This window comes from Tenebrio molitor, chromosome 7 (genome assembly GCF_963966145.1).
Source record: "Tenebrio molitor chromosome 7, icTenMoli1.1, whole genome shotgun sequence".
In the NCBI taxonomy this organism is placed as follows: domain Eukaryota; kingdom Metazoa; phylum Arthropoda; class Insecta; order Coleoptera; family Tenebrionidae; genus Tenebrio; species Tenebrio molitor.
In genome coordinates, this window is record NC_091052.1 from 21,008,807 (window position 1) to 21,026,213 (window position 17,407).

At 39.3% G+C, this 17,407-nt stretch overlaps 2 protein-coding genes and 1 pseudogene across 3 annotated transcripts; all 3 read right to left on the bottom strand.

The window, feature by feature from the left end:
- Positions 1–4,897: 4,897 nt before the first annotated feature.
- On the bottom strand, positions 4,898–5,946 carry LOC138135135 (uncharacterized protein CG45076-like). The gene is made up of 3 exons (XM_069053784.1): positions 5,869–5,946; positions 5,773–5,815; positions 4,898–5,712 (listed from the first exon to the last, which is right to left on the bottom strand). Exons 2-3 carry the CDS (start codon positions 5,807–5,809, stop codon positions 4,967–4,969), a joined length of 783 nt encoding a protein of 260 aa, XP_068909885.1. The 5' UTR covers positions 5,810–5,815; positions 5,869–5,946; the 3' UTR covers positions 4,898–4,966.
- A 5,643-nt stretch (positions 5,947–11,589) lies between these two features.
- On the bottom strand, positions 11,590–12,748 carry LOC138135134 (uncharacterized). 2 transcript variants are annotated; one of them, XM_069053781.1, is made up of 3 exons: positions 12,631–12,748; positions 12,536–12,578; positions 11,590–12,482 (listed from the first exon to the last, which is right to left on the bottom strand). In XM_069053781.1, the coding sequence occupies exons 2-3, from the start codon at positions 12,570–12,572 to the stop codon at positions 11,737–11,739; spliced, it is 783 nt and encodes a 260-aa protein (XP_068909882.1). In that variant the 5' UTR covers positions 12,573–12,578; positions 12,631–12,748; the 3' UTR covers positions 11,590–11,736. The 2 variants fall into 2 exon arrangements, with proteins under 2 accessions (XP_068909882.1, XP_068909884.1); XM_069053783.1 differs by having other exon boundaries at positions 12,635–12,703.
- Positions 12,749–16,213: 3,465 nt separating this feature from the next.
- LOC138135117 (regulatory protein zeste-like) lies at positions 16,214–17,134 on the bottom strand (annotated as a pseudogene).
- Between the last annotated feature and the right edge of the window lie 273 nt (positions 17,135–17,407).

The following is a 17,407-nucleotide window of genomic DNA, read 5'->3' on the forward strand; positions in this document are numbered from 1 at the left end:
CCATACTTATTCCCTATGTTCAGTTTTAAAAAACACAGATCAATGCATGTATGTAATCACGTAACCAAGGTAACGAAAATAATTACTTGACAGTTTAGCAAAATGGTCAAGTTGTTTGAAGAAGAAATACACATAATGCAGTTATTCTATGCCAATCAGAGCATTAGAAATGTGCGTGACATTTCCAATGCAACACATGATAGACCAGTTACATCAATCGGAACAATTTTTAACATTATTTCAAAATCTTTGGTGTTCGGTATAGTTGGTTGCAGGCAACTCACAATGCATTGTAACGAAGTTACTAAGAAACGCTCCCAGTGGCGGAAAAATTCCGTTCTTTCTCCCAGCCGGTGCAGAAAATTAGCGCGGAGCCAACTGCCCTAACCGCGTCGACCGAATCCGCCCCGGAACCCGTGTTTCTTCCGGCCGACAGCACCCGGACTCCCCCACCGCCCCAGCCGCGAGTCGCCGGCCGCGCGCAGCCCCACCGTGGCAATAAAAGGGCCGCGCCGAGCCTGCAGAGCTCATTCCGATCCCGATCCTTTTTCCGCTTCTAGTCTAGCCACAGTAGATTTACTCATTCAGTAGGGACAGCTAGGGTCGGCACCTTTGAAGTTTCGTCAGCCAGATTTTTTAATAACATGGCGGTATTGGCGGTCCTTGCTAGAAAATGCCATAGATGGCAACACCATCGTTCGCGGCAAATTCATTCATTGCACTCAGCCAGACTTGAGTTCTGAGAGAAAACGCCATATGCATTGAGTTGGTGAACGACAAAGATGGACAATTGGAAAGATGCAAAAGTGCACTACGGAGATTTTTCTATTTCTATGCGTCCGTTTTCACCATTGGTTCTACATGGTTGGTTTGCGGCAAATAGAAAGGAACTTAAGAAACGGAAAGAAATTTTCTTTCTATCAAGATACATGGTTCCAGTACTGATCTCTAAAGGTGTTTTTTTTTTTTAATTTGGCGTCGAAGTTGAGTCCGCACCACTCATGTAAAGGCGTAAGATTTAAACAGCTGATCCGTGATCCGTATAGCGCATTCACAATCGACTCTTCAACGCCAACTTCGACGCCAAATTTTAAAAAACACCCGTTGTAATGTAGAAATCAGGGCGTGAAGGCGCAAAAAACAGCAGCGCCACGCTACGAGCATCTTGTAAAGGACCGCCGCTGCGAAGACATGCGTATTCCAATTTGGCGATAACCGAAACAGCTCCGTGTCCCTACTGAATGAGTAAATCTACTGTGGTCTAGCTCCCGAACCGACTCCGACTCCGCTTCCGACCTAGCCGACCACCCGCTTTCTCCTTTCTTCGTGGCCCGTTCCTTCCCATTGCGAGGGAACCCCGGCTTTCCCGCTTTCTCCAGTTCTTCCTGGCCCGTTCTCTCCCATTGCGAGGGAACCCCGGCTTTCCCGCTTTCTCCAGTTCTTCCTGGCCCGTTCCCTCCCATTGCGAGGGAACCCCGGCTTTCCCGCTTTCTCCATTTCTTCCTGGCCCGTTCCCTCCCATTGCGAGGGAACCCCGGCTTTCCCGCTTTCCCCATTTCTTCCTGGCTCGTTCCCTCCCATTGCGAGGGAACCCCGGCTTTCCCGCTTTCCCCATTTCTTCCTGGCTCGTTCCCTCCCACTGCGAGGGAACCCCGGCTTTCCCGCTTTCTCCCTGGCCCGTTCCCTCCCATTGCGAGGGAACCCCGGCCTTCCCGCTTTCTCCTTTCTTCCTGGCCCGTTCCCTCCCATAGCGAGGGAACCCCGGCCTTCCCGCTTTCTCCTTTCTTCCTGGCCCGTTCCTTCCCGCTGTGAGGGAACCCCGGCCATCCCGCTTTCCTTGCACCCTCCTTTCTCTCGCCCCGAAATCGGAAGCAGCGTCCAGGTCCGACCGGAACAGGAAGAGCCAGCAGCGTCCAGGTCCGACCGGAAAGACAGTAAGTACGAGCCGCGCTCTCCTCCGACACCCGCCCGGAACACTCCTCCAGGTCACGGACACCGTCCCCGAAAGGTTCCGGCGCCACCAGGTACCAACACCCCCTTTTTTGTACATAGTGTAAATAAAGGCCCCCTTGTTGCGACACCTGTTTGTTTTGCTACCCCTTTTTCCGCGCCCTGACAGCCGACCCCCGGACACCGTACGCTCCGCAAAGCTACCCCGGCCGTGTGGCGTCCCACCACAGCCGCAAAAAGGGACTGGCGCTCGAGGCATACCGCGACCGACCCGAACGGCGTCAAATCCCGTGACGTCACTACCGCAAGTGATCGTCACAGCATTGATCTGTGTTTTTTAAAATTGAACATAGGGAATAAGTGTGGACTATGTTCAGAGTTAAAAAAATGTCCCGGTATGATCAGCTAATAAATATTTCTTGAAAGAGGAACTGCAGGAAGAGAATGAAAACTACACAGGATTTCTAAATAGTCTATTGTAGGTAGGTACGGTCGATGGACAAATAAAACTGGGACACTTAAAATTTAATCTACCGGGTATCAACCACCAAACCTGGCCATAGGCACATTAGACATATTAAAATAATATATGAGTTGCTATGAAACATATTATTGTTTCGTCAAATTTGCCCAATAATTGAGCATAATACTGCTCTGTGTTCGTTCTTCCCTTTTCCAAATTTCAAAAGTATTTCTACTTTCTACGTTACCTACATCAAAAGTTTCCTGATGGCATTGTTTGTACGGATGATAATTATAGCTGTCAATATGACATTACACAATAATATATTTCATAGCAACTCATATATTATTTTAATATGTGTAATGTGCCTATGGCCAGGTTTGGTGGTTGATACCCGGTATGTAAATCAGATCATTGAATTGTCAATATATTTGTCAGAGTCTATAATATGTGATACCAAAGTTAACCTATTTGTGATAAAGCCGTAATTAAACGATGCAAATTTGTAAATTTTGACTTATGTGATTGTCATTTTTGTCCCAGTTTTATTTGTCCATCGACTGTACAGTCACGACCACGGAATTTCGTCAGTCGTTGTCATTCAACTGACATTAGCTGAAAACAGGTTTTATATATTTCTAACTAGTGTTGTGAGGGCCGGTAATTGACTTAGTCAATGACCTATTTGACCGGTCAATAATTGTCAATGACTTGACGTATTTGACCAGTCATTTTTAAAATTTAAATTTCCCGCTTATAATGTTGAAGATTATACTGGGTGATCAAGAAGGACTGTTTAAGTTGGCAATACAATTAAGAAAATTTTTATTTATAACACTGTAACTGGATATGTTTTGTTGGTTTATTTGACAAATATCTGATATAGGAATAGCATTAACAACGACAAGCCACCAACAACCGGAAATTACTCCTGTTATACGATTTAAAATACGATTCAGTGTTACCAACTTAAACAGTCCTTATTGATCACCCCGTAGGATATGATGACTGTTTGACTGATGAGATGAGGTTATGTTGGGTTGTCTGATTTCATTTACGTAGCTGCTGACAACGAAGAAATCGATTATGACAATAAATAAGTAAATTATGACAATGAAACATCCACAAAGATCATTGTGGAAAACGATTAAGCTTTTTATCTAATAGGAAGAAGTGGTTTTTGTTTTTCAATCGTTTTTGTGTCTTCTTAACATGACATACGATATATTTTTATTTTCATAAAATACTTACCTACTTTTTTAAATTCTAAACGAATGTTTAAGTATTTTAAAAGAAACTAAAAAACTGAAAATACACACACACAGTTGTGTTGAAACTTTTAAAGCGTTTTAAATTAACAAAAAGTTCAAATTCAAGCAAATATATTAAAGAAAAAACAAAGTATAACTTCAAACAATTCAAACTTAACCTCACTTAAACAATTTTAGAACAATAATTTATCGGTCGATAAATCTTATAAAAAATGGAATTAAGAACTATTATTTGGTATTAAAATAATCCTTGACATTGAAAGAATCATTTTGTGATGTTTAAGTAGTTCCTACTTTTTGACCAATAATGACTGGTAATTGACCGTTCAAGGACCGGTCAACTTTGACCAAAAATAAATGACCGGTCATTTATCCATCACTATTTCTAACCCATGGAGGTACTAGGTCCATGTTCTAACCCCACATTGGAATTTTTGATTTGTATGTGACAAACGTTACTGGTGTCATTTTGATTTTTATTGTGCGTGACAGAATTTCTGTCACAAAAATTTTGAATGTTACAGTGCATTCGCTTTTGTTTTAGACCAGAGTAGGCTATGGAAATTTGGCGAGTTGTATGGTAAGACTGTGACTGAATGACAATATACAGCATGTATAATATTTGAGGTTACACTTTCTTATAAAAATTCATGACCAAGTAGCCAAGCATTATCATTTTCCAATTAACTACATAGTTTCGAGGACTCAATAATGTGTGTATTTAGTGGTAAATGTAAATATTGCACAAATTTAAAACTAATTTAGGTACCTTAATACTTAATAATAATGTCAAATTTGACACTGGTAGTTCGAACAATTTTTATTTTGTTATTTTAATAGCCCCGATACCAACATTTAAAAAAATTTAAATAGCCTACTCTGGTCTAAAACAAAAATGAATGTATTATAGTCATAATGACAATAAAGCTTAGGCTACACAAGTTTTTTAGAATTGACAGTAAAATAATAGACGAAATTCCGTGGCCGTAACTGTACGAGTATTATCGAAAGAAGTAATTTTCCTCTGAAAAATGTTCTTGTCTTTCGGAGCAAATTTCTGAGTTACATTTTTTAAATACTTTTGAGGCATGAGTTAAAGTTAAAACTTGTTACCTACTTAGTGTAACTGGCTTATCGATATTACTAAGTAATTTAAAAACTGTTTTGAGGAAATATCAGATCAGTACAATTTTATTAATAAAAAACAACTGTATTGATTTAAATGTATTTATTGTGATTTAAGATGGGTATTTACAAGATGAGGGACGTTGATAGAAAATGCTCAGTGATAGTAGCTGGCAGAGTCATGCTCATCAGTTTGACTACTCGCAGTGTTTACCACCGCGAGTTGCGCAGAAGCAGCGGCATTGTTTTGGGCTAACTGCGCAGCAGCAGCAGCTCTTTGAGCCGACACTTGGGTCTCTTGAAGTCCAGCTAAAGCTTCATTTAATCTCAGATGCAGTCGTCCCAGACGCTGTTGAGCTTCTTGTATCATCTCATGCTGAGCAGCCGCAGCTGTGGAGGCAGCAGATGCGGCACGTTCCGTTTGAGTGACGGACTGTTGGATGGCGGCGAGGGCAGCAGTGGCTGAGCTTAGTTGCCCTTGGCTCTGTTGGACAGCATTTTGGGCAGCATTGGCGGCTTGGAGAGATTGTTGGTATTGTGCTTGTTCGGCTTGCAATTGGTGTTCAGCATCCTCGATGTGACGTTGGAGATTTTGAACGATGACTTGCTTAGCTACAAGAGCTACTTGAGCAGCAGATGCCGCTTCGGCAGCGGCACGAGTGTAGCCACTTTGAGCTCCTACAGAAGCTTGTAGGCCAGCAGTTTGTTGGTTACGTACAGCAGTTCTAGCTTGTTGGGCTGATGAGTGGGCTAAGCTAGTAAGTTCAGCGCTTGAGGTATACTTCTTGGCACCGAAACTTGAATGATCATTTCTAAATTTAAAAGTATCTATTAAAGAAGTGGACTGGGCTTCTGGTTCTTGGAAAGCCACGCTCAATTTTTGTTGTTTGGCGACGGCAACCGCTATATTGAAAATTTTTGTTAAAGAAAATTAACACATAAGTATAAAATTAATAAACCTACCTAAACAAACGATGAAAACAACAAAAAATTTAGACATGGTTACCTACAAATATTAAAAATTAATATTTTAGTTAAATGCATGGAATTTTATTTTACCAGGAAGACTAGACACCTTGTTGTAGAAAAGGCTGTGGAGCTACTGATTTGTCAGTGTGGGTACCAGGTGTATTTATACTGGGGAGTTACAAATTTAATTAAGTAAGCACGTTCGTGATGGTTGCTTACAAATAATTTATGCCAATTAATACTTTAATCATGCTTAGATCTAGCGAATTGTTGCACCGGAAAATTATATTCTGGGTTATTCCTTTCGATTAGACTAACATTCATAAAAGAAGAAGAAATTTTAAGAATTGCTAGTTTTGCGACAATAATTGTTACCAGTGATATAGCGTTTGTTCAACAAGAATTTTTGGTATATTTTTTATTTGAGCAAATATGTATAAAAAAGTTGTTATTAATTAACTGTACTGCAGTGTTATATTTATGTGATTACATCATATTATTATAAGTATCGGGTGTTTTTTTTTTTTTTTTATTTTACCTCAGTGTATGTGCAAAATATGACATTAAGGTCTAGTCGTTTTGAACTATTGGGTGATTCAAAATAGTTGTGGATAAATATGGCAACTATGTACGAAAATTTATGTGGTAAATGTTATACAAATGTCAACTTTACCCCATCCACATAGTTACCACATAGATTTTCGTACATAGTTGCCATTTTTATCCACAATCATTTTCAATCACCCAATATGATTATTCGAAGGAGTCATGTTAGGTGAAAATTTGACCTTTGACAAAATTAAGTACCTACCTTCCAGTGATCCAGTATCTGTTTTTGAAGGGGTTATCTGGGAATAATTTTTCTGACTTGGTTCCTTCAAATTATTACCTGCAGTGTTAGTCACGAGAGACTTCCGATGAAAATTTCGTTATATGCAGCCGAAACTACAATTTCCAATGGTTTCCAGCTTCCTAAATTTATAAAAAGTAGTACTTAAATCAACGATTGGCTCTCTCTTATTGTCTGTCATGTCGGTTTTCATATTTATATTAACTTTTGCTCATAACCTCTGTGATGAACCAAGTGGGTAATTCAAAAATCCCACCAAGCGGCCATCTTTTTTTTTTTCTACTAACATACGCAATGAAAATAAAACCCGCGAAATTCAAAAATGGCCAAGAGCGTGTGATCGTACATCGTTAATTTTCCCTACGTTGTGTTTTTGTTTTTAATACAAATTAAACGCTACGAGATTCGTTCCAACAGGCTTTGTGAACCACACAGAAGATTGCAAATAAAACAACACAATAATTATAACCAGCTATTTATTCAATGTTATGATTTTTGTTAACGCCGGGATTAATGAATAATAAACGTCTCGGGAGAGGGCACCCAAGTCTCCCCAAATGTAAGAAGACTACTCATTCGGAACCCTAGGAAAATGGTGAGCTCTGGCCATTCCCATAGGCCCCGAATGAGGCTCCGCTAAAAACCTCTCCTGAAAATACAAACAAATCCGAAGTGATCACGTGAACAGGACAGTTATTGTAAGTTGAGCAAACCTGATTTCATAAACAACACAATTCAAAATTCAGAAAAAAACACAAAGGGTCATGTACATTACAACATTACATTACAACAAAGCAGTTACTTCGGACCGTTCGAGCGAGAACGAGCACTAAACGAGAACTTTAGCATACTTTGTCTCTTTTCCAAGTTAATTTACAATGTGCGGCAGATACGCTATAGAAAAAATGAGTGGCTTTGGGTGGTCCGGTGGTCTGTGGCACCCTAGCCTTATGACTTTAACATTTCTCGCCTACCCGTGATTTACTGCTAAGGGAAAAATCCTAACAGCTTTACGTTAAGTCAACAAATTGAGGTACTCTAAGTTCACCGGTTGAGTTGGATATGACTGTTTCAAAGCAGCAAAAAGAAACGACGCTTGTCAAGTTCCACAAACTTCGGGAACAGATTACCATTCCGGAAGTTCTGTGCCAAGGAACTCGGATTCAACTTACACCATGAGCGACGTTGCGGACCAGCATACAGCAAGCCCCGCCAAGCGTTATGGTTTTCGGGTCTCTCTTGGGGCACAACATGTTAAACGAGGGGCCGCGGGGTCGTGTTCAACGATTGGATGTTAGGAGAAACTAAACCCCTCAAACAGAGAGAGACCCTCGCGATAAGGAAGAATTGACATTTACAGCAACTGAAAAATGCAAACGAAACCGCGACAAAACTTTGTTGACGGAGTAATCTAAGAACACTTTCAGTTTGGGATGGAAAGGTGGTAACAACCAATAACACATACATAACAATAAAAAGAAAACACAGTCCGGTCGACCCTAGCTTAATTGAGCCGGTTTATCGACAAGGGACCCCCCTTGAATAATATGGAGGGCGCCCCGGGACCAAACGATGGAAATCCCTAAATGTAGAAGATCCCTGGATAAGGAAAAGCCCGCGCAGATACCTGAAATATAAACCCAATTGGTTGCTACCGGGATGGAAAGTGGAAACTTTAAAATTTTGATTAAAGTGTTAAGCAATAAATAGATACTTGTTACACCAAAAGCGTCACTCGGAATAATTAAAAAAGGGATCAAAAATGAGGGAGTGCGCTGATAAAAGTGAAAGCCATAGACCTACGCTAAAACTTGGAGTCCTTTTCTTTTAGGAAAATTAGTGAATTGTAAAACTTGCTTTGACAACAAAAGGAAAAAGTGATCCGTCATTTTTATAAATTTAGCAAAACTAGAACCAGGCTGCCTTACGCTCCTTCGCAAGCTTATAAATGTTAAAAGCGGAATACATGGGGATGGTCGAGATAAATGTGGATTTTGTAAAACATGGTGGAAACCCACGTGCGACCGATTTGTGTCTTATTATTGTTAAACTACATTTCGCGCGAAGCAGAATTAATTTTAGTACCCCAAACACATACCTAGTTCAAAAACAGAACCTGGACAGCAAGATTTAGCACAGTTCAATAAAAAAAACAACTAAAATCGCACAATTAGAACACAGAAAAATACACGGTACTTCCGTACTACTCTGCGGTCATGACAAAAGTGTCTCCAAAAAAAACATGGCCGTTCATCCCCTGTCAACTTTCACCCCCGCCCCCAAGCGGTCGCCGACGGTACCGACACCCGTACTTCTATAGTTTTTTATTGGCGGTTAGTTTGAATTCAAAAGCGGGTATCTCAGCGTAAAGTTGATGGGTGACTATGTTATTAATAGTTATTTGTATCATTAGGCCAGAAAGGGCACTTTTGCAAGTGCGAGTAAGGTTTGTGAGCCGAGGCGATAGCCGAGGCCCCAAATGCGAGTACTCGCAAAATCGTTTCTGGACGTGTGATACACAAAAAAAATTTGTACCGACTTCTGCGGATATTTGTTAAATAAAAGTTAAAGCACTTGTTTTGATAATTGGTATTAGGGACTTTTTTGTGTTGGCAACAATTAAACATTTTTGTTCAGTTCTGTGTATTATGTTAGTTGTGAAGGAATTTTACTGGGATTAACACTTTTGTGTAACTTCTGCCATCGCGGCAACCTTAACAGTCAACGTAGGTACACATTTTTTATAAATTAAAATCTACAATAAACAGCTTGTATTAGTTAGTATCTAATATCTATTCATTTTGATTGTGACCAGTCCCTTGTACAGCTTGACCAGAATAGCTTGGCGAGTGAGATGCGTACAAGAGGAAACGAGCGAGTCTCTGTAAGACAAGGATATGGCTATGGTTGTAGGTACGGTACACTCAACGAAGCAAATCTGCTCAAAACAGCCCGGACATGCTGTTCACTTGAAGCTTGAAGAACACGTAGTGAAAAATAAAATCTTGTATGCACCACGGCGTCACCGAATGATTACGCCCATCGAACGATATCCATCTCTCGGGGTAAAGCCCTCGAGTTGGATTCATCGTTCTCCGGGCGTAATCATCGTTGTAACGCCCTTGGTGCATAAATAGCTATTTTCTTCAAACGTCCGTAAATTATGACATTATCCTGCTGCATTAATAATGCTAAAGTGTCACTTCATTGTCATGGCATCTAACGAGCTGACGAGCGGCAGATAAAGTTATTATCTCCGCTGAGGGCGTCCGTGAAGTTATTATCTCCGCTGATGAGCGGCAGTAAAGTAAACTAGCTAAATCATTTGAAATTCCCACCTGGTTTCTTAACATGTCTTAAATAATTTGTTATGAAGGTTTGAAGAAAAAATAGTATATGTTATTCGGAACAAAAATGGTTTTATGTGCTTTGGCTGGTTTGTCTGCCTCACTGCGTTCGGCAGCCAATCTACCAGCCGGAGCACATAAATCTTCATTTTTGCTCCTCATAACATAATATACTATTTGACACGATTATAATATCATCCTGTTTTGATATATGTATGTCCACCTTTTATACCACATTCTTCGAACTTACCGAAAACGCCCTAAATTGGCTACAACAAATTAAAAACATATAATTTACCATTATTATTTTGTGAATTTCGAATTTTAATTGTATTTTTCTTCATACTAATATATATCTCATCCATGTGGAAATTTGTTGATAGGGCATTACGAACTAGGTACAGACAATTCTGAAATCAAATAATAAAGCTATAAAGTATTGAAGTTCACCCGGGGGTCACCCATCTAACCACATGTGATGACTGATGACGATGAGAAATATGAATTACTATTATTACCTTCTAAAGTGTGTTTCACATTTAGGCTGTATGTTTTGTACTCTCTAGTTGCAGAGAAAAATATTCACATTGTGTTTAATTAATATAAGAACTTTTTTGCACGATCTGTATACAGGATGGAAATTTTAACTGGAATAAAATTCATAACTTCAAAATAGGCAATTTTTGTAAAAAATCCCGGAACAGGTCGATTTTTATTTTTCCTTTCCCACATGTTGATGCATATGATTTTTGCATATCTGCTCCAGGAAGTGCGCAACAACTCCCAACTTTTTTTTTCTCAAATGGAAGGGTGTGTCAAGTGACACCTCGTTTGAAAGACCACTTCGCAAGGAATACAACGCACTATTTGTTTTCTAGAAATTTTCAAAGCCTACGTGCTAAAAAATAAAAACCAATTTTATAAGTTTAACATTATTTAATGCAAAAAATGTTCAAAATGGCCACCGTTTGTTTGTTGGCAAATTGCAAATTGATAGTAACCTGCATCCCTTACGTTTTGTAACATTTCCGGTGTGATTTGCCTAACTTCATGCCTAAAACCGAAGAATATTGAGGACCTTAAGCAACGTACTAGGCATGAACCATAAAATTAGCCAAATCAATTACCTTGTACAAAACACTTGTCCGACCCATTTTGAAAATATGCTAGAGTCGGTTCAAAGGAGTGCTACACGTCTATTTTAAAAATACATTAGATGTACTCCCCAGACAAGTACACCTACGCCACTGAAAGTTTACCTATCGAACACTATATAAAACAATTTTTCTAGCTGTCACACTGTCTCCAGTTACTAGGCATAATAGGTTTTATAAACCTCTGCCTTTATTTTCTTTCAATAATAATATGTAATAATAATAAAATATTTATTTCAAATTCATTTGTTTTTTTACTCGAGGTGCATTATTTCTTGACACGCGAGGTGCGCGGTGGGAGGAGTTTAGCAGGGAGAAGGAGAACTATCGGCAAAGACCGGTTCATCAGCAATTCAACAACGGCAATTTTTTAGAACGGGTGGAAGCCGTTCGTGACTTGTCGCCTGAATTTGGTCTCCTGCGCAACTTTAACTCGCGTGTCAAGAGATAACGCACCAGCTCTAGTAGTGGTCCATTAAACTTCATCAGTTTAATGAATTGTTTTGTATTAGAATATTAAATAAACAAATCCTTACTTAAACATATTTATTATCGACTAAGGTGTATATTTACAGAATGAATGAAACATGATGAATTGAATAAAGTTTCAATGATGGTAACCAGTAGAATCATGTTCATCAATCTGATTACTCGCACTATTGGCTACAGCTAGCTGCGCAGACGCGGCAGCGTTATTCTGAGCCAACTGTGCGGCAGCTGCAGCTCTTTGAGCCGACAATTGTGTTTCTTGGAGTCCAGCCAAAGCCTCATTAAGCCTGAGATGTAGTTGTCCCAAGCGCTGTTGAGCATCCTGGATCATCTGATGTTGAGCAGCGGCAGCTGTACCGGCAGCGGCGGCGGCGCGTTCGGTTTGAGTGACAGACTGTTGGACGGCGGCGAAGGCAGCAGTAGCAGCGGTTAATTGTTCTTGGCTTTGTTGGACGGCGTTTTGAGCAGCACCGGCGGCTTCGAGGGTTTGCTGGTATTGTGCTTGCTCGGCTTGTAGTTGGCGTTCAGCGTCTTCGATGTGGCGTTGAAGGTTTTGAACGATGACTTGCTTGGCTACAAGAGCCACCTGGGCAGCAGAGGCAGCTCCTGATGCTGCACGAGCGTAGCCGCTTTGAGCTCCAACAGCTGCCTGAATGCCGGCGGCTTGCTGGTTTCTGACGGCGGTTCTGGCTTGGAGTGCTGAAGAATGAGCTAAGCTGGTGAGTTCAGCGCTAGAGGAATATTTCTTGCCGCCATGAGCGGAGTAGTCTCCTTTGAATTCGATGGCGCCAATTATGCCAGTTGATTGGGCTTGGGGCTCTTGAGCAACCACTCTCAATTTTTGTTGTTTGGCGGAGGAAGCCGCTTAAATAGGAATGCTAATAAGTATCGAAATATTGCAAATTTAGAAAACTTACCTAAACAAGCGACAAAAACAACAAAAAATCTAGACATGTTTGCCTGAAAATTAAAATTAGCTTAAAATCGACAACTAAACAATATGTAGACTTACTAACGATATGAAGAACTTGGATTGGTGTTGACGGCTGTGCAGCTACTGATTGTTCATAGGCCAGAACGTCTTATTTATACCAATGATTTACATTCTTCACTTATGGAGAGCACGTCAGTGATGGTAACTAAGAGATAATTGGTATTAATTAACATGTTAAATCAATTTTGTTGCATTTAAATAATGCACCGGAAAATCATAGTCTGGGTTATTCCCTTATACACGTATTAGAATTAAATTGGTTGAAATGAAAGATTTTAAGAGACTTAGAAAGTAAATAATGAATTTCAACACTTTACTTTTACGAATTGTAAATATTTTTCATAAAGTATCATTTCTTAATATGAAGATTAATTAGTAAGTAGTAATTAAAACCTTAATTTCTTTTACAAACCTGTTAATGTCGTACTTCGCTACTTTTTAGATGTGGTAGTTTATACTGACTTAGCTTAACATAACGAGATATTCATATGTGATTAAAATAAAACTGTGATAAAAATTCACACAGTAGTAATGATAATTCCATAATTAAATTATTCGTAATAATATGTAAAAATCCGGCCTCGGTGTGGTGCCCCCTTTTTTAAACTACGTGCCAATAAAAATGCACCACCAAGAAGGGGTTAAGGTTACTAAATTAAAATTTTCACAGTTTATTTCTCTTAAATAAAGAAGTCATTGATTTCATTTTGGGAAAAAATGAAAAAGTGTCGCATCATCACCACGTTTAGCAATACATATTCTAACTCACTGGGGTATCCCCCGAATAAGATGATCGATCTCTTCTTGAGGTATCTCACCCAAGCTTGTTGCAGGTGATGACCCAACTCCTCCAAACTGTTTGCTTATTGAGAAAAACGTCTTAAACCTCGACCCATGATATCCTGCACAAATCTGGAAAACGAGCTGGCCAAGGAAGAATTTCAACCTCTGCTTGTTGCAGAAAGGACCTAATAATTTGTGCGATGTGAGGTCGGACATTATCTTGCTGGAAAACTACTCCAGCGTGTTCATTTATTGAAGGTAATAGAACGGGTCTTAAGGTCTCATCGATACATATATCGATGGGCATTTAATCTGCTTCTGATAAAGACCAAATGGAATCTGTACCCAAAGCCTATGGAACCCCATACCACACCATAACACATGGTGTTATGCCGCCATTGCCTCGTACTGCAAACTCCAGTTTCGTCTCTCTCTACGGAATCAACAAAATCGGAATTCGTCACTAAACATGACTTGATCCCATTCATTGACCAACTCTTGCCTTTTTTGACACACTGAAGCCTGGCTGCCCTATGCAGTTGTGTCAGTGGAAAACGGCGACACGGCCGGTAGGAGTGAAGACCAAACGATGTAATTCGTCGATAAATGGTTCGACTTGTCACCCTTTGTCTTAGGTCCCTTACCCAATCCACTCCAATTGCAGCTGAAGGGCGAAACCTATCTCTTACAGCTAATTGACGAAGACGCCGATATTCACGTTCGTTCGTTCTTCTAGGACGTCCAGTTCCTGGTCGACAGTGTTGAATATCTTGTTCAGACCACAATGAGCATGCTCGAAGAACCGCAAAATTGCTTCGGTTCAAACGGCGCGCGAGAAACTCGCTGTGTGCATTCCGACAATTTGCTCACTTTCAAAGTCGGACAGTCGAGTTGCTGAGAACGTTGTCCATGTGCAATTCGAGGCATTGTTGGCGATTAACACTTTATGCTTTTGCAGAAAATACAGTTTAAAAAATTACTGATAACCAGTGCCAACTCTCACAGTCGTTTTTATCATCAATTCCTAAGATGTGGATAACAATTTGGTTATAATTTCAATAATAAATCCATTTTTATAATACGAAGTAGCTGGAACTTTTTTTTTGTTGGATTTTATAAAAATTAGACAGTTGGCAAATTGAATTATTATAATATTGTGTCTGCCATAATGAATGAATTTCCAAAACGTAGTAGAGCATCAATACGCAAGCAGACGACGCAGCACATTTTAAAGGCTTTCAACAAAATAAAAGAAATTACTCGTGGAGATAATGGAAACGTAATGAAAAAGTACAAAATTGTAGAAGCAAAAAGACGTGACCCATAACCTAACTTTTTAAAAGCCCAAATTCGCGGTAAAAAGGTGTGTTCACAAGACAAAAGTTACTAAATTTAGTAACTCTAGTTCATCATTACAAAAATGAATTTACTATACCTTATAACTTCATCCCTTTTGGGTGGTGCGTTTTTATTGGCACGGAGTGTATGTTTGTGATAATTTCTCTAAGCAAAAATTTTTACAAATCTAAGGAAACATACCTACGTAGCAAACGGTACATAGCCTTTGAATTTTCGTTTTATCATTTGGAAATTATGCCTTCTGAGACGCCCCTGACGAATTTTTGTGGAACTAGCGGAAATCAGATATTCGTTTCTGTTACAGTGGTAGATACGAATTCATTTAGAACGTGTAAATCAGAGAATTAAAGTATTAAAATTAAGTGATACCCTCCCGTCAGGTTTAATACAAATAATTGATTGTAATTTGTGCTATTGTCAATTTAGAATCACTCCTGATTCTATATTTTCTGATACACTGAGTCTATTACAAATTTCACGTAACATTATACTGTTCATATTTTTTTTTACAGCTGATATTATATTTTTAGTGTGGGTACTCCTCATTAAATAGTGCAGTGAAGACTATAACATTATGATATTTAGAGGAAGGAATACACTACAAAATGACACTCAAGTAAATTTAATATTGCCATTCTCAATTGCATTTGTCCATAGTAACTGTGTTTTTGACTAACTTCCATTTCTTGTTCTTTTCAAAAATTTGCATAACATTATTAAATCTTTAGCCGACTGTATTTTTCCTCTAATAATTCAAATGTAATCCCATGCTTGACATATTTTTTTTCGTATTGGTTTGGATCAAACAGTCACTACATTTTTTCATCTAGTCATTTTTTCCACATGTGTATAAGGAGTAAATGCGTGACGCTGTAACACGAAATTTTCTTTCTCAGTGCCATATTTTTGAACTTTGTGGTGCCTTGGCTGTTTCCTGTTTCATCCAATACATCTAGGTCGTTTAATAAATAATTTGCTTTTGCGTCCATTATCTAAAATGAAATTTTCTATATTTTTTTCTACTGATTAGGTATACATATACTCGTATCGGGTGTTCAATTAAATTTCAGGTCAAAGTTGGCGTTGAAAGTCGATTGTGAATGCACTACGGATTATTGATCACGGATCACCTATTTAAATCTTACGTTTTTACACAGTAGTCCGTTCACAATCGACTTTTCAACGCCCCGGCAATTTAAATGAACACTCCATATAAAATACTGCATTACTTATATAAAGTTAACAAAATCTTCACCTCCTCTTGAAATTTCTAGATCCACCGACTCTATTTGCAGTGATTTTTGTTCTTTTCTCTTTGATCTGCAATTTGTTTTAAACGTTCTCAGTCGTAAATGTATCTTTCGATGTAAAATAGAGTGGACACTGTATTTACCAACAAAATTCTGCTAGTTAGTTGTAATGTAAAAAGTTTAAAATTATTCAAACGTATTTATTAACAAACAAGGTTTACATTTACAAATTATAGACAATAAACAGTTCTAATGAGAGTAATTGATAGATTCGTGTCCATCACTCTGATTATCTACGCTGTTTACGAATGTGAATTGCGCTGAAGCAGCAGCGATGCTTTGGGCCAGTTGTGAAGCCTCAGCAGCCATTTGAACTGACACTTGAGTCTCCTGAAGCTCGGTCAAAGCTTTGTTTAGCCTCAAGTGTAGACGACCCAAGCGTTGTTGAGCCTCTTGAATCATTTCGTGTTGAGTAGCAGCCAGTGTTGAGGCAGCAGCTGCAGCACGCTCCTTTTGTGTTACTGATTGTTGAATTGTAGCAAAGGCAGCCGTAGCGGTTGCTAGTTGTCCTTGAGTCTGTTGAACGGCATTCTGGGCAGCATTGGCTGCCAAAAGAGACTGTTGATATTGTGCTTCTTCGGCTTGGAGTTGCCGTTCAGCATCTTCGATATGGCGTTGGAGGTATTGCACGATGATTTGCTTGGCTATTAGGATGCGGCTTCTGAAGCTGCTCGGGTATAGCCGCTTTGAGCACCGACAGCTGAATGCTAGCCACTTGTTGGATTTCTGACGGCCGTCCTAGCTTGCAGAGCGGAAGAGTGGGCTAAGCTGGTAAGTTCAGCGCTTGAGGAATATTTATTGTCACCACGAGTAGAGTAGCCTTTTTTGAATGCGACAGCATCAATTATGGCAGTTATTGTGCTTGAGATTCTTTTGTAATCACGCTCAATTTTTGTTGTTTGGCGAACGCAGCCGCTTTAGTAATGTTTTTTTCAAATAAAAAATCATACTTTAATTGTTAAAAATGGTGAATTTCACTAATGCCGAATTAATAAACCGATATGGTGTTATTGTATGGAGAAGCTTTAGGTAATGCGGTCGAAGCGCGGCGGTTGTACAGGGTCGGGCATCGTATACGCGCACGCGAGAAATCGCAACTTGTAATTAAGTAAATAACTAGATATTAATTGGCATCTTAATAACATGTCGATACACTAAAGCAATGCACCGGAAAATAATAGTCTGGATTAGTTCTCCGAATTAATTTAAAATTGGTATGGAATTTTTTAGAAAATGAGGAAATAAAAATGTTCGTCGGATACAAATACTATGGCGGACAATAAATTTAGGCCGGCCTGTCATTGGCTTGACATCAAAATGTGAAGCTGGCATTATGTTCAACT

Bases quoted from the DNA above. Each gene is read 5' to 3' on its own strand.
- LOC138135135 (XM_069053784.1), bottom strand. From the start codon at position 5,809: ATGTCTAAATTTTTTGTTGTTTTCATCGTTTGTTTAG. The intron at 5,713-5,772 runs GTAGGTTTATTA...TTTTCAATATAG, and splicing joins TGTTTTCATCGTTTGTTTAG to CGGTTGCCGTCGCCAAACAA.
- LOC138135134 (XM_069053781.1), bottom strand. From the start codon at position 12,572: ATGTCTAGATTTTTTGTTGTTTTTGTCGCTTGTTTAG. The intron at 12,483-12,535 runs GTAAGTTTTCTA...TTCCTATTTAAG, and splicing joins TGTTTTTGTCGCTTGTTTAG to CGGCTTCCTCCGCCAAACAA.